Genomic DNA, 14,612 nt, shown 5'->3' on the forward strand with positions numbered 1-14,612 from the left:
TGGATTTTTTTCCCATCTATATCTGCATGTAGCATTGGAAGAATGAAGGTGGGGCGAGGGTATCTGTTCTTTTGCAATATAATATTTAGAATATCATAGCAAAAGTCAATGCGTTTGAGTGTAGTACAGAGATCTGATTGCATATGATTGGAGTACAGACATTTTAAGCATACCGATTTAGTAACATGGGCAGTTTTTTGTCCCTACTGTAGAGTTGGTTTATCTATATTGCAAAAAAGACTAATGCTAGTAGGAAATGATTGCCTCAAATTTTATACAAAAGGCAGTAATGTTTAGCATGGAGACACTAGACCTCACTCTGCTCAGTGGTGGATGCCAATATACAGATCAAGCCAGCAAGCAGGCAATGCTAGCTCTCAAAATGTCTCTGTGACCCTTACTTATTTTTTTACTAAAATTATACTGTATTATGGTGCAAATTTTGAAAAACACTTTGATGTGCTTTCCTTCCCCCTCCTGTTTGTTTTCTTGTATAAAAAAATCCTGAATTTAAAAACGAATACTGAAGTAACAATAAGCCAAAACAAAGTAAATTCCGTAACAACAAGCGGAATATAGGAAATATGTCTTTTTCCCACAACATTTTATGCATTGCTGAGCAGATATGGAAACAAGTGGACATATTAGCCCATGGGCTGTACCCAGGAAAGCATAGAGACCATTGTAAATATTTTTCCACACAATATTATGGAAAGGGAGTTGCAGGTTACTATCTGCTGGTGAAGATCTATACACTATATGGGCAAAAACATTGGGGCATTTCATATAAGCCAAACGTATCCAGACAACCTTTCTATAATCATATTCATTGTTTTTGTTTGGGATGAGCAGCTGCACACAAGCCCAGCAAGACCATTGGCAATGCCATGTACAGTTGTGAGTGCTTTAAATATCTAGGCTATTGGACTCTGGAGAGGTGGAAACAGAAGGAACAGATGATTGTTGGTTTGGTCTATATCAAAAGAACTTCTTTCTGCCTGAAACCATGCGGTCTACTGTAAAGTTTGGTGGAGAAGAAATTTTACTTTGGTTACCATATCGACATTCATATTTTGACACATTTTTGCAATGGTCTTCGTTATTTGACTGTTGTGTTTAAACTCCAAACTAGCTGCATTGTAAAGTTCACATTTTCTAAGGATAATCATTTATCATCCTCTTTTCAAATGTGTCACCTTAATAAATACCTAAGTCATAAAGATAAAGAAGAGTATCTGCGAGAGAACAAAGTGCACCATAGTGCCAGCTTTTCTAAAATTGTTCCTGCTTGACTAGTTTTCTCAGGTCAACCATTTGTCAGTTGATTATAATGCAGAGTTGTTGCACATCACCTACTTTGTGACTAATGCTTTAAACTGATTTTCAAGATTCAGTTTCCTTTGTGGAGATCCATTTTTTTTTGGTAACATCTGGCATAATGTCTGGCCCAGTGTAGCTTATACTATTAACAATATAGATTGTAAATAAAGCAAAAAGAATACTAATGGCAAATACTTATTTAGTAAGTATAGGGGTTTTAGATACCCCATCCCCAACTGCTGGAAATGCATTATCCATGTATTAATTATATTTACTGTTAAAGAATTAACAATTCTGAATGTATTCTCTTCTCTTTTATTCATTGTAACCTTCTAGTAAGTTTGAAATGACAACTGTACAGTATCTACTCATTTCATGAAATTGTTTAATAAAATGGACCAGAGTGTATTTATGTGTAATTTCATTGCTCAACTATGAATTGTTCCTCTGGTATTTCAGGCTTGATGCTGGATGGTCAGTACACCCAAATAATCAAGAATGGCAAAGAAAACATGAAGAACTTACAGATGAGGAAAAGGAAATCATTAACAGAGTTATAGCCCGTGCGGAAAAAATGGAAGAAATGGAGGAAGAACGTATTGGGTGAGAACATTTCTTGTATTTGAGCTTAAACATAGAGAATTTGAAAAAAAACTGGGAAATGTGTAAGAATAACGTAAATTTTTTGTAATGATGATGGGAGGGATAAAGATAAAGGTTAATGTTCCAACAGTAAGGGGCAGATTTATCAAGAGTCAAAGTGAATTAGAGGGAATTTTCGAAGTAAAAAACTTTGAATTTGGAAGTAATTTTTTGGATACTTCGACCATCGAATAGGCTACTACGACTTCAATTCGAAGTAAAATACTTAGAATATTCGACCATTCGATAATCGAAGTACTGTCTCTTTAAAAAAACTTAGACTTCAATACTTTGCCAAATTAAACCTGCCTAAGTCCTATGTTAGCCTATAGGGACCTTCTAGAGCAGTTTTCTAAGTTTTTGGAAGTCGATTCGAAGGATTTAATCGCTCGATCGAACGATTTTACTTCGACCGCAAATTGCCAAATTCAATGAAAAAAAAATTCGACTTCGATATTTGAAGTAATTCAATTCGATGGTTGAATTTCGAAGTATTTTGAACTTCGAAATTCGACCCTTTATAAATCTGCCCTTTACGGTTGCCCCAGATTCGAAATTTGATTTGTTATTACTACAGTGATGTGTGACAGGGTTTTATATGAGAAGTGAATAAAAAAAATAGGCTAAGACAAAGCAAGCACTTATATGACCAGTTAATTGATTAAGAAGCTTTAGCAAAGAGAGGAATACTTCTCAATCAGCAATTATGGGATTTATTTGGTGATAAAGGCTCATTTTGTTGGCACACATATCAGTCTAATTAGATGTTACAACAGTCAGTTATCTGATATGGGTTTAGCAAATATTGTTTCTGTATTAAGGGAAATCGTATGTGTGAGTCTCAAGCGTGTATTTCTGCAGCACAACTCCAAAATGGAGATGGAGGAGAAGCTCATGAATTATAGCGGAAAGAAATTGTTTGACTTGACTTTTATTGCTTGTAAGATTTGCCGATATGTCTTTTTTTCTGTGCAATAGAGCATTCAATAACATTAAATTAACTGTAAATCATTTTGAGAAAATCTTTTGCATGCTCTGTGAAACTGTAGTTAATAAAAAAAGGGAAATGAAAAATGCATGAAATACAGTACTGGTGGGCAATTGTTACAAGTATCAGTGGAATCTACACTAGTTATCCACATAACCTAAAGGGGCAAAATATAACAACTGTGATACTTAAATTGCAAATTGTGTCATTTGTTAATAAAACTGATCCAATGTAATAAAACACACTTTTTGCTGTAAAATGATAAGTATAAAACATTGTGCCACCAACTATTCTGCTTTTGTCCCTAATGAAACAAATAATAAAATTAAATTAATTATGTGAAAAATGTAGAAGTCCCAATACAATTTAGTGATCCAAACTTCAAAAATATGTAATTCATACCCATTATTATCAAAGTTCATCCAGTATGCTCATATGTTTGATTAGAATTCAGAACACTACTTTATCACAAATATGATCACAGTTCTATAAATACAATAAATAAATAAAACACTGACAAAGCCAGTGACAGATGGGATATCCCCAATATACTTAACTGTCTTGTATGGGGAGCTCTAAAAGCAACAGGAATTTTGCTGTACTCAAGTGCTGAGGCAGTTCAATGGGTGTGCTAATAGAGTAATATGAGTATTGTGGCAATCAGGCAGTAATTTAATAGTTTTACTAGGAGGATCTACTGAAGTGCAGTCAATCAAGGTTACCTTTGGTTAGAGAAGTAATTAGCAGCTACCATATCAGTTAACCAGTACTCTGTGAACTTCTTAGGCCTTAAATGTTTAGTAACTTCCCACAGGCTAATTATCTGTTGACTTGACCTATGCTTTCTATTTTCTAAGTTAATTTAGCAAGCAGCCATATTTCTTTTATCCTCGATGCTCTGGTAAGCAGCCATATTTCTTTTATCCTCAATGCGCTGGTGTTTTTATTGGGTCTTTGGTTTAATGGATTTCTTAAAAGCACTGATACATATTTGGTTCGGCATACTGCTAATAATGCCAACTCAAATGCTGGCACTTGTCCCCTGTTATATTGTGTTTAGTTGGTTACTGCTCAAAAGGTAGATTGTGGTCTATTAGTAGATCAATAGTTGGTGAGTAGAAGATCACAGCAGCCCACTGTGGTCCAAAAACAACTAAATTAGATGGAGTGGGTATTTTTATTATTGAAATTTTAAAACAATGGCTTCACACACTTCTTCATTCAAAAACAACATTTGTTGTAATGTAATGTTTGCATTTCCAGGACTTTAAAATTCATGAAAACAATCCCAAGAGCATGCATGTTTGTAATAAATATATAGTTTATTAATACATGTTAAAAAGTATCAAAAAATGGCCTCACGCATTTCATGCTTACCTAGCACTTAGTCATAGGCAATCAGGACTTTGTTATCCTTGAGATGGTTTAATCTCTGTAAGTATGAGCATAATCAAAGAAATTTTGGGCTGTTAGTAGCTGTTGTTCTGGTGGCATCTTATAAAATAGTTGTTGCAGCCAATATAAATCTGCTAATGAGAACAAATTCATAGACATCAAAAGCAGTGAGACAAACAAGAGTAGTGAGCGTTGTGGTGTTTCATTAGTAATGTGTCTAATTTTGTTGGAGGGGGGAAAATTGTAACATAAAAATATGAATGATATTTTCTCCCCTTATTTTAAGCATTAATCACAATAATTAACACTTTATGATTATAAGTGTTCACCAGACTTACAAATATTATTAAAACATAAAGGCACGACAATGCTGCTGACCTAAATGATGGTGGTAGATGCCACAGGCAGCTATCAGGCTCTTCCTATGAGATGTATGAACACAACTTATAGAATTGAATCTATGTTGACATTTAGAATGAGATGATGGGGGATTAAGCTAATTACCCATGAGAATCTTTGTGGCTGGAAGGTTATTTGAAATATATGACTGTGAATGGGACCCCATAATATATAAAAAGCCGCAATGAGTATTTTTTTTTTAGAGTTTTTTTTTCCATTGGAGGCTCATAGCCAATGCAGAATAGTATAGAACAGAAGCAAGTTTTAACAATATACTGTTCTGCAGCAACATTCAAAATTGTGAATGCATAAACAAAAATATATTTGTATTATTATGTAATCCATTTGTCATTGCCTTTGTATATGTTTGGGTATTTCGTTTGGATATCAAATATTTTCATCAGTTACAAAAATTGGCAGGGAAACATAACTAAAGGGTAAAATTCCACCTGACCTACCTGCATTGCAGCAGATTTGATTGGAAAGGAGCCTAGAACAGCTTTGCCAAAGATGTTCCAGTGTTGCCTATGGGCATTTATAAACAAACTATCACATATAAAATAAGGTCCCAGAACAATTAAATCCATTCCTGCGCTGCAGGTTTCCTAAAGTATATGACAGACCAAACTGCAGTGAAAGAAAGATCATAAATTGACTTTATTAAAAAGCAAGAAGCCACTGACAGCCCATCTCTCCAGGCAATGAAATCTTTCTGCCATGTCTTAAAGCTTTGCAGTCTTCACCTCACTGCTGTGGCTATCATATATTGCTCTAATACAAATGCAGATTTTAACCTTTTCTTTGTGAATGGCCAGTGTGGGTAGAAGTGTGATCCACAATATATCTTATCTCTTTGACAAGCAGAGAAAATGGAATTAAAATGACTTTAGTGTATTTCCACTAACACAGGCATATGCAATAATTTCAAGTGAATCCAATGTAAGAAAAAAAGTCCATTGTAAAATTAGCTACAGGCACATATGAAGCCAACACTATTTGAAGGCACAAATATTATCATGATTGGATCAACCAATTTTGCTGAAATAAACTAAAATTAGATGCTGTTAGAGTAGAAGGTGTCTCTTGTTAATGTTTTCTAGAAACCATTGGTCATTTGGTTAAAACAAATATATTTGGTGTCCTATGACTGGACCATTCCAAGATGCTGCTCTTCAGTTTGTAATGTTTGGCCATGCTTAGGTTATTATTTATCTACCCAATAATGACCTAAGGACCTTCTTACAAACTTTTATAAAACAAGGGTACAGACTGGATTTTAGACTTTTTTTAATTCCATGCTTTTCAGCTCAAGAGAAGACGCATCCAAAAATGTATCTAGATCCTGGCAGTAAAGCAGTGCATTATTTTCTGCTTTAGAGCGCTTAAAGGAAAACTATACCCCTTGAACAACGTAGGTCTTGATTAAAAGATATTGCATAAAACAGCTCATATGTAAAACCCTGCTTCATGTAAATAAACCATTTTCATAATAATATACTTTTTTAGTAGTATGTGCCATTGGGTAATCATAAATAGAAAATTGCCATTTTAAAAACACATGGGCCGCCTCCTGGGATCATATGATTCACAGTGCACGCAAACAAACCAAACAAACCATACATGTTAGGTCACATGAGCCAATTAACAGACAGAGTGTCTTTTGCTTCCACACTTCTTCCTGTTACAGTTAGAGTTGTAGTATTTCTGGTCAGGTGATCTCTGAGGCAGCACACAGACCATCACGAAATGGTGGTTCAAGGCAAGAGATGTAAAAGGCCAATATTTACTTAAGTATATATACTAGTCTGGTAACATTCTTTAATATGTCACTTAATATGATGTAAACTCTGTTGCTTAAATATTCATTTTGAGGGTATAGTTTTCCTTTTCCCATGCTTTCTCTACTGACATCTACATTTCCAGTGAAGTATTGTGAATTGTAGGCTTCTCTATTGTTTTGTCTTCTAAAGTACTCTAAATTAATAAAATTATGTTTAGGGAATGAGAAAATGTTTGGAAATCAATTAAAAGAAGTACGTACATAGATAATACAAAAACTACTAGATGCGAGAAAAAATGCAACAGACTGGCGGGTTGACCAAGAAGAGACAAATAAAAACAATATGAATCGTAACTGAGAAAAAATAGAGAATAGCAAACTTAAGGATATGACAGGTGTTGCAGGGAATAGCATCTTGCCAGTAATTTAGGGTGGACTGTAGTAAGTATTATATGAAATGCAGGACTACCACATACTGTAATAATGAATCATTTTAGTGTTGTGCCATCCTTGGGCCCAGCAGCAACGGTCTACATTCTGGTCTGGTTCTTTAGCTACTCTTATACTAAAACTTACAGTGCTAGAAATGTTATCCCCCAATTCACTGATTGAGGCCTATGTTTTTCTTTTGTTATGAACTTTTTAGGTTTTTTTTGTGTACACCCATAAAGTTACCACTCTAAGCACATAATCTTGGGGGCCTGTAGGGTAAATATTCCCCAGCCTAATTTATGTTTCTGATAGGCTATTTCCTTTCTGCTTTTATGTAGCCTCCCTATCTCTAATATGAGCCTTGTACTGGCTCAAATACCAATACAAAACTCCACATAGAGCAGGCTAGAGTCATGCAGGAACAATGAACTGTGGCAATATGTAAGTTACCAAAATATACCAGAAAAGACTTTATATAAATATATTATTAACAAGGGGAGTTTATTATTTATGACTTCCATGAAATTGTATTGCAGTGTAAGGAGTGGGTTGTTTCATGGTGTTAAATACATTCTGCCAGTAACCTAGATACATTTTCTCTGCTTCCAGTGATGGCATTTACTCTATAAAAAGCAACTGCAATATGTATACATTATTAATGCTGGTATTTTCCAAAGTAGTGGTTATACATTATGCGATATAGTAAGCAGATTGGCGACCTCACTTTCTATTATGTATAAATATATAATTTCAAGGCTCTCTCAGGTGCAGTGTTGGTGCCAAGTTTGAAGAGAGGAAGTTTAGGCTATAAATTGGTCTCTTAGAGAATTGTGCATTTTTCATGTTCTCTTACCAGGGCATATTTCTGCTCCTTATATAAAAATAACTGTGGCTCACTGAGCCTATTACTGTATTTATATCTGAACTCATCTACATGGATTCCACATTTCTTTATGCCCAATTAGAGGCAACCAGAAACCTTATTGGACTAATGCAAAACACTGGAGGGATTAATCTTGCAATATACAGATAACAGTTGTGGATACATTTTTTTTTTAAAAACAGCAGTAGATAGTGCTTCAAAAGATTTTTTTTAGATATGTCTTTGCAACTTACAGATAACTCTTAGGGGCAGAATTATTAGAGTTAAAAACTCTAATAATAAAAAAAATCAGTTAACTTCAAAATTAGACCTTTGATAAATCTGCAGCTTGATCATTATGTCATTTTCATTATCCCTTTTATTAAAAATAATGTACTTACTATAGTATAGTATAGTATTGGATTTTAGTATAACTGTTGTGTATCCAGCTCAGCTGACCAATAATTTGTCTCACCCACCCTGGATTTGGACCTTTGGGTTACTAAAACTAGAGAAAACTTAAAAAAATAAACAAGATACACATGAAGTAAACTAGAGGTCACCAAAAGGCATAATCTGCCAGTAGAACTCATGCCGGTAACCTGTAGATTCCAGCAACTCAGTATTGTCCTTTACAATTCCATTGGTTCACCATATTGGGCAATTCCCATTATTATGATTTTAAAACAATGGCCTCTGACATGGGTTTTGTTTATTCAGGTACATCCAATGAAGTTACATTTTCAGTGGAGTGTAATGCCTTTACAGACTGTGACATGACAGTTTCATGCAAAAGTAGAACCCATGTCAGTAATTATGGGCACCTCTGCAGTAACAATAGTAATACATTATATTGCAATATTAATCAGAACAAGTAAATGAACAGATGATCATTGTTACAAACAAAAGCAACTAGAGTCACAGGAGTACAAACAAAGGGTTCAAACATGGGCTGTAGTATTACCACCTGACAAGTAAATGCAAAGATTCTGGAGGCTGTTACACCCCTTCTTCTCTTGGGCCATTCATAACTTGGTCTTTCAGGCCACCAAATAAGAAAACAATAATTAATTGCAATTTTATATAATATAAACTAGTAATGCATAAAAGAATACATTTTTATTTTAATAATTGGAATACCAACATGAATGTAGAAGCTCTTAAATTCAGAGATACTAAGTGGGGCTCATTTATCAACACTGGGCAAATTTGCCCATGGGCAGTTACCTATAGCAACCAATCAGTGATTAACTTTTTAAAGCCAGCTGCAAGCAGTACAATGAATGCAGCAATCTGATTGGTTGCCATGGGTTACTGCCCATGGGCAAATTTGCCCAGTGTTGATAAATAACCCCCACTGTATGCTTTAAAATGGAACTAAAGTCCTAAAGTTCAGTGTTCAGCTCCAACAGTGAGTCCTATTAATGATTGAGTTTTGAAAAATTGTTGAAAAACGAATTATCGCTGCCAAGAGGGTTCTGCACCTACAACCGATGCATGAGCCTTATACAGTACATAAGACAAATTACTACTAATCTAAAGTTTGGGACCTTTTATTATTTATTTTGCCAACCCTTTATATGCATCCGATTTACAATGAATTAGTGTTTCTGAGCCCTCCTCCTTCATCATTATATTGTCCTTTGCTCATTTGTCGAATGCACTCACTCTAGAGGTACAGTAAGCAAATGTCGGACAATCAATACTATAACGTTTTTAACCTCAGTCTTGGTAGTAGAGTTGAGCAGTCCTGGGAAAATGTTGTCCTTGTTGGAGAACCAGTAAAGAAAGCTGTTTTTGCAAAATAGATTATTATTTGGCCTATTTAAAGGGTTATATAGAATATGGTTTTCCAACCAACCAACCAATTTTTTATACTGTATTTTTCATAAAGATTTTTGCCATTAAAATGCTTTTCTACCCTAATGTTCAACCAATGACGCACAAGCTGTAAGTAGGTGAACACGTTTTTATGACAAATTGAACCTTATTTTGATTATTTGCCTGTTGTTTGCTTTTTTAATAATTTCGGCATCATTGTGCTTCTAGCTTCTGCATTTCTAAATTAAGATTCTGTCTTGACAATAGAGAGCTATTGTTCTGTATTGCACCTTATCTCGTTCAACAGACCTGCTGTGAATATGTTACACATATGGATTGGTGGGAGCTGGAAATGGGCTAAGTGGGCTCATCACAGTATTTTCCATTTAAAAACAGACTGCAAGCACAGTGGTATCTTTTCCAGTATGCAAGTGCTACACTAATCCAAAATAAAACTACAATATCCAACAGCATTTTTTTTAAATTTGTTTCTAGGGTTGCCACTTAGCCAGTATAGTACACTAAATAGAATTTTCACCTTTACTAGAGAGCTTAGGGTGATTTTAATATAAACATTTTTGGGGGTATTTCTTGAAGAACAACATTTCAAATGTCATAGCTAGCCCAAAGAGATGCTGTCTGGTCTGGGTTTGAAACTAATGGAAGTGGATGTTTTTCATCTACACACAATCACCTGTCTTCGCAGAGGGCATGTAAGGAACATTCTCTTTGATTTGTATTTTAATAGATATCGCTACTGTAGTGGCAGTTTTAAATAGTACTAGCCTTTTCTGTCTGATCATTTTCAAAAGAGTGAAAAATACATTTGCTTATTTAGTGCTGTTACTAGTTGCCTGCTGTTTCTAATTGTACAGTTCCTGTCCGTGAAACACAAATAGCAGTTGGGTTACTAGCAGTTTCCCATCTATACAACAGTTAAATCTTGTATCCTTTTTTTGAAAACCATTAGCTATTCCTGGCATTCAGTTTTGCACAGTATAAATTTTTAAAGACACATCTGGCATGCTTCTCATTTTTTTTTTACCTGACAGGTCTGTTGATGTGGTCTAGCATGGCCTTAATAAAAATTCAATTTATATTCCGCATATTCATCATACAGTGCTCAAAATAGCATAGGCTTTTGCTGGATAAAAATATGCACCCATGTTAGGGCCATTTGTACTAGTTTGTTATTAATAGCACAGCTTGATGTCTTCATAGGATAAATTGAATTGGATAAATTGGATTCTTTTTATAGGGAAATTCAAGTTTCTGCAAATTACCTGAAATAGAATAAGATAGAGTTATACTTTTTGTAAATTCTTGTAAATTCCAGCAGATCTTTGGAAGGAACTGCATTATACAGAAATTATCCTGTAATTGAATATGTCTCTAGAGACTTCTAGGGTCTTTGCTGCTCCCCAGCACAGTGGTCTCCCCCATGAATGACATTAATTCTAGCATTCTTGAAGTGCTGGGTTCCATCAGTTGCTGTAACAAAAACATACCCTGGTGGTCTAGTGGGGGGAATTCGGGGACGCCCGCATGAGCCGCTTCCTCTCCTGCTCCTACCCGGTAACTAAGGGCGCCTGTTTATATAGGCGCATGACGCCAGTGAGCAATGGCGCGAAATTCAAATGTATTTAAAGAGGTATTTTGTATTTTCACACTGCCCGTTATAGGAGTTTGTTCCTGGTGCTTCTGAGCGTTGAGCTACTTTGTATTTTTGTTTCTTGATTCCTGTTGTGACCCCTGTCTGACTTTTCGACTATTCTGACTTCTGGATCCTGACCCCTGCCTGAAATCCGACTACCTCTTCTGCTAATCCCTCTGATTTACTTCCTGGTTTGACCCTTGCCTGCCTGACTTGGTTTCTACTCTGCCTGCCCCGACCCGGCCTGATCTGACTACGATTCTGTCTAACGCCTTGTACCGCGATCTTCTGCCCAAAGACTTTTGCATTCAGTTGTGCCCCTTTGCCTGTCCAGAACCCTTCGCCTTGCACCTCTCATTAAAGACCTGGCGGCATCTGAGTAGCCGGGGGCTCCTCCCGAGGCCAAAAGGCAGCTGCTACAGGCAGAAGCACGAGCCAAGACCAGGGTGCTTGACATCGGTTCTGGATTTAGGGTGCCAACCCTGACAGTTGCAATCTCTATGTTCCTTAAATCAACCTTACATTTTACTTTTCGCTTGCTATTTTTAGCAGTATGTTCTTAATATCCATTGTTAGAGGTTGTACGATAAGTGAGCCCAGAATGGATGTTCTTTGCCTAGACATTCTTAGTGCTGTCAAATGTTCAGTGTTTTAAAATGTCTTATATGTCCAGATTTATAAAAATGAAAATAATAAAAATACAAAATATGGTGGCACTATATTTCAAGTGAAACAGTTGAATAAATTGCACATCATGGCAATAAGAAACGTTTTAAACACAATCACTTTAATTATTATGAAATAGTAAATGAATCTTCACTATCCCCCTCTCAGACAACTTCCCTCTTCACTTAAAGTACGAGCCAGATCTTTATTGATACTGTAGGTGTAATACAGCATTAGGGGTGGAGGGGCTCCTTTGGTTTAAAAGATACTGTATATTAGAGCTTACTCTTCAAAAAAAGGGACCCCGGCACAAAAAACATAAAGGATTTGTGTCGGAATTGTTACTAATATATCATTCTTTGAATGAGTATTTACAGTCTAACACGATGATATACATCTCCCAGTCATTAAATCATTAAATCAGCTATTAAATCTTATGATCTTCCCAATTTCCTACAGATATAGCACTATATTCCACTTTGGTTCAATCGCTGCACTTAACCATACTTATGACTCACTGTGGCCTTAGTCCCTTTGCGGCTCTCTATCACCCTACATGCACTTATTCTACTACTCAGAGGCTGTTCACTTTATGAGCCCCATGATACATTAGTAACACTGGTAATGTGTCTGTTTCCACTATTGATTATGTAAGAAAATGTTAAAGGATGGAAACAAGTAGAACAGTGTTACATTTCGTCTTGTTTATAACCTCTGTTTGTTGCTATGTGTACAAGTAATGATGATGTATATAGGTGAGGATTTTAGTATATGAAGTGTGTGTATCTAAACTAAATGGAAAGCATGTTGAATGTACTTAGCTTTTTAATAAATAAAATTCTCTTATAATTTTAAGACCTGTGAGTGCGGATCTTTCTTAATGGATGGAGGTTTTTCATTGACCCTGCACCCAGGCATACAAATAGTTTTTTTTCAAGAGTGACAGCATCTTGTTGAACTATATATATATATACTACTATATGTATTATATCAGAAAAAATACACTCACATGTCTGTCATGCAAAAGCCACAAAGGCTGTGTTTTTTTTCCTCGACGTTTCGGGGACAAAACTTTAGCTGTCCTGATGACGGCTAAAGTTTGGTAGCTGAAACGTCTATACTACTACAGTATATATATACTAATATATATATATATCGTCGCTGTCTAGGCCCAGATGCAGCAAAATAGGCCCAAACAGAACACTCCCACCACCATGTTTTACAGATGGGATAAGGTTCTTAATGCAGGGTTTTTCTTTCTCCAAATTTAATGCTCCTCATTTAAGCCCAAAAGTTCTATCTTGGCTTTATCCATCCACAAAACATTATTCCAGTATCCTTCTGGTTTGTCTACGAGATCTTTAGCAAACTGTAACCGGGGAGAGCATTAGCTTTCTCCTTGCTACCCTGCCATATACACCATTGCTGCCCAGTGTTCTCTTGATGGTGGACTCATGAACATCAACATTCACCAATGTGAGAAATTACTCTGGGTTCCTTTGCAATCTCTTGGACTATTAGACACCTTGCATTTGGAGTTATATTTGATGGGTGAGCACTTCTAGGTAGGGTAACAACAGTCTTAAATTTCCTCCATTTGTCTGACTGTTTATGGGTGGAGTCCAAACTCTTTAGTGATAGTCTTGTAACCTTTTCCAGCATTATGGGCATCTGAGATCCTCAAATGCCTCCTTTGTTTGAGCTATGATACACATCCACAAATGTGTTGTATGTTTGATCAGGCTTTGCTGGATTCCTGTTCTTTAAATAAAACAGGGTCTCTCACTCAAACCTGATTGTCATCCTAATGAATGAAAACCCCAGCCTCTGATTTTGCCTTCAAATTATATGATAATTACAAAAGGATTAGGATTAAAAATGACAGATTTTGAAGACTGGCAAATTCACATTCTGGACAGGGAGGAGGTTCAAACTTCAAACCAAGTTTGAACATAGATGGGGGGAACAACAACTATTGTCTGCAACATACAATGCTATTTTAGCACCTCTGCCTAGATAGTTTAATAACACCTCTTAGTTCTAATCATGCTAATACAATCAACACCTTACATTCATGAGGTCTCTGATTCGACATACTGGTTTTACTACAGATTATGCTGATTGGAGTAAGACTCCAGCGAATAAAACCACAAATATTCTTGGACAGGTCATTCTGAATTGACAAAAAGCCAGTTGGATGACTATCTTCAAGTGAAAAAGAAAAATGTTAAATTGCAACAAGCGACAAGGCACTGATATGGGCTACCCCTCCTGCTACTCCTAAATCAGAATGACACAATGTTCTGTATTTCTTTAGGAAACTTTTATTGCCATGTAGGGTTGGGTAAAAGTACTCCATCTTGTATGTTGTGATTTGATACTGAATTGGAGGTAGTGATTTCATTTGAATAGTGCTATATTTTTTTCTTTTCTATGAGATACTGTAGAAGTACAATTCACAAGTCCGCGAGAAGCCAAGTCAAAATGTGTTTAAGGATCCTTGGATTATTTTTCTTGTGGATTAACATGTCTCAGAGCTTTATTTTGCTGTAGCTCAAATGGTTCACTATATGGTAACATCTTACTAAGCCGTTCTGTGCATCATTTTATTGTTCTGCTGGATGTAGGTCACAATGCACATGAAGCACAAAAA

General features: G+C 35.8%; 1 protein-coding gene across 3 annotated transcripts in view; it reads left to right on the forward strand.

Moving 5' to 3' along the window:
• The window catches only part of rph3a.S (rabphilin 3A S homeolog), a 107,669-nt gene that overhangs the window by 47,977 nt on the left and 45,080 nt on the right, over positions 1-14,612 (forward strand). For all 3 annotated transcript variants that reach the window (XM_041575587.1, XM_018237522.2, NM_001093283.1), the window contains 1 exon segment: positions 1,780-1,923. In XM_041575587.1, the coding sequence (XP_041431521.1) occupies positions 1,780-1,923 (144 nt within the window).

This window comes from Xenopus laevis, chromosome 1S, assembly GCF_017654675.1.
Source record: "Xenopus laevis strain J_2021 chromosome 1S, Xenopus_laevis_v10.1, whole genome shotgun sequence".
In the NCBI taxonomy this organism is placed as follows: Eukaryota; Metazoa; Chordata; class Amphibia; order Anura; family Pipidae; genus Xenopus; species Xenopus laevis.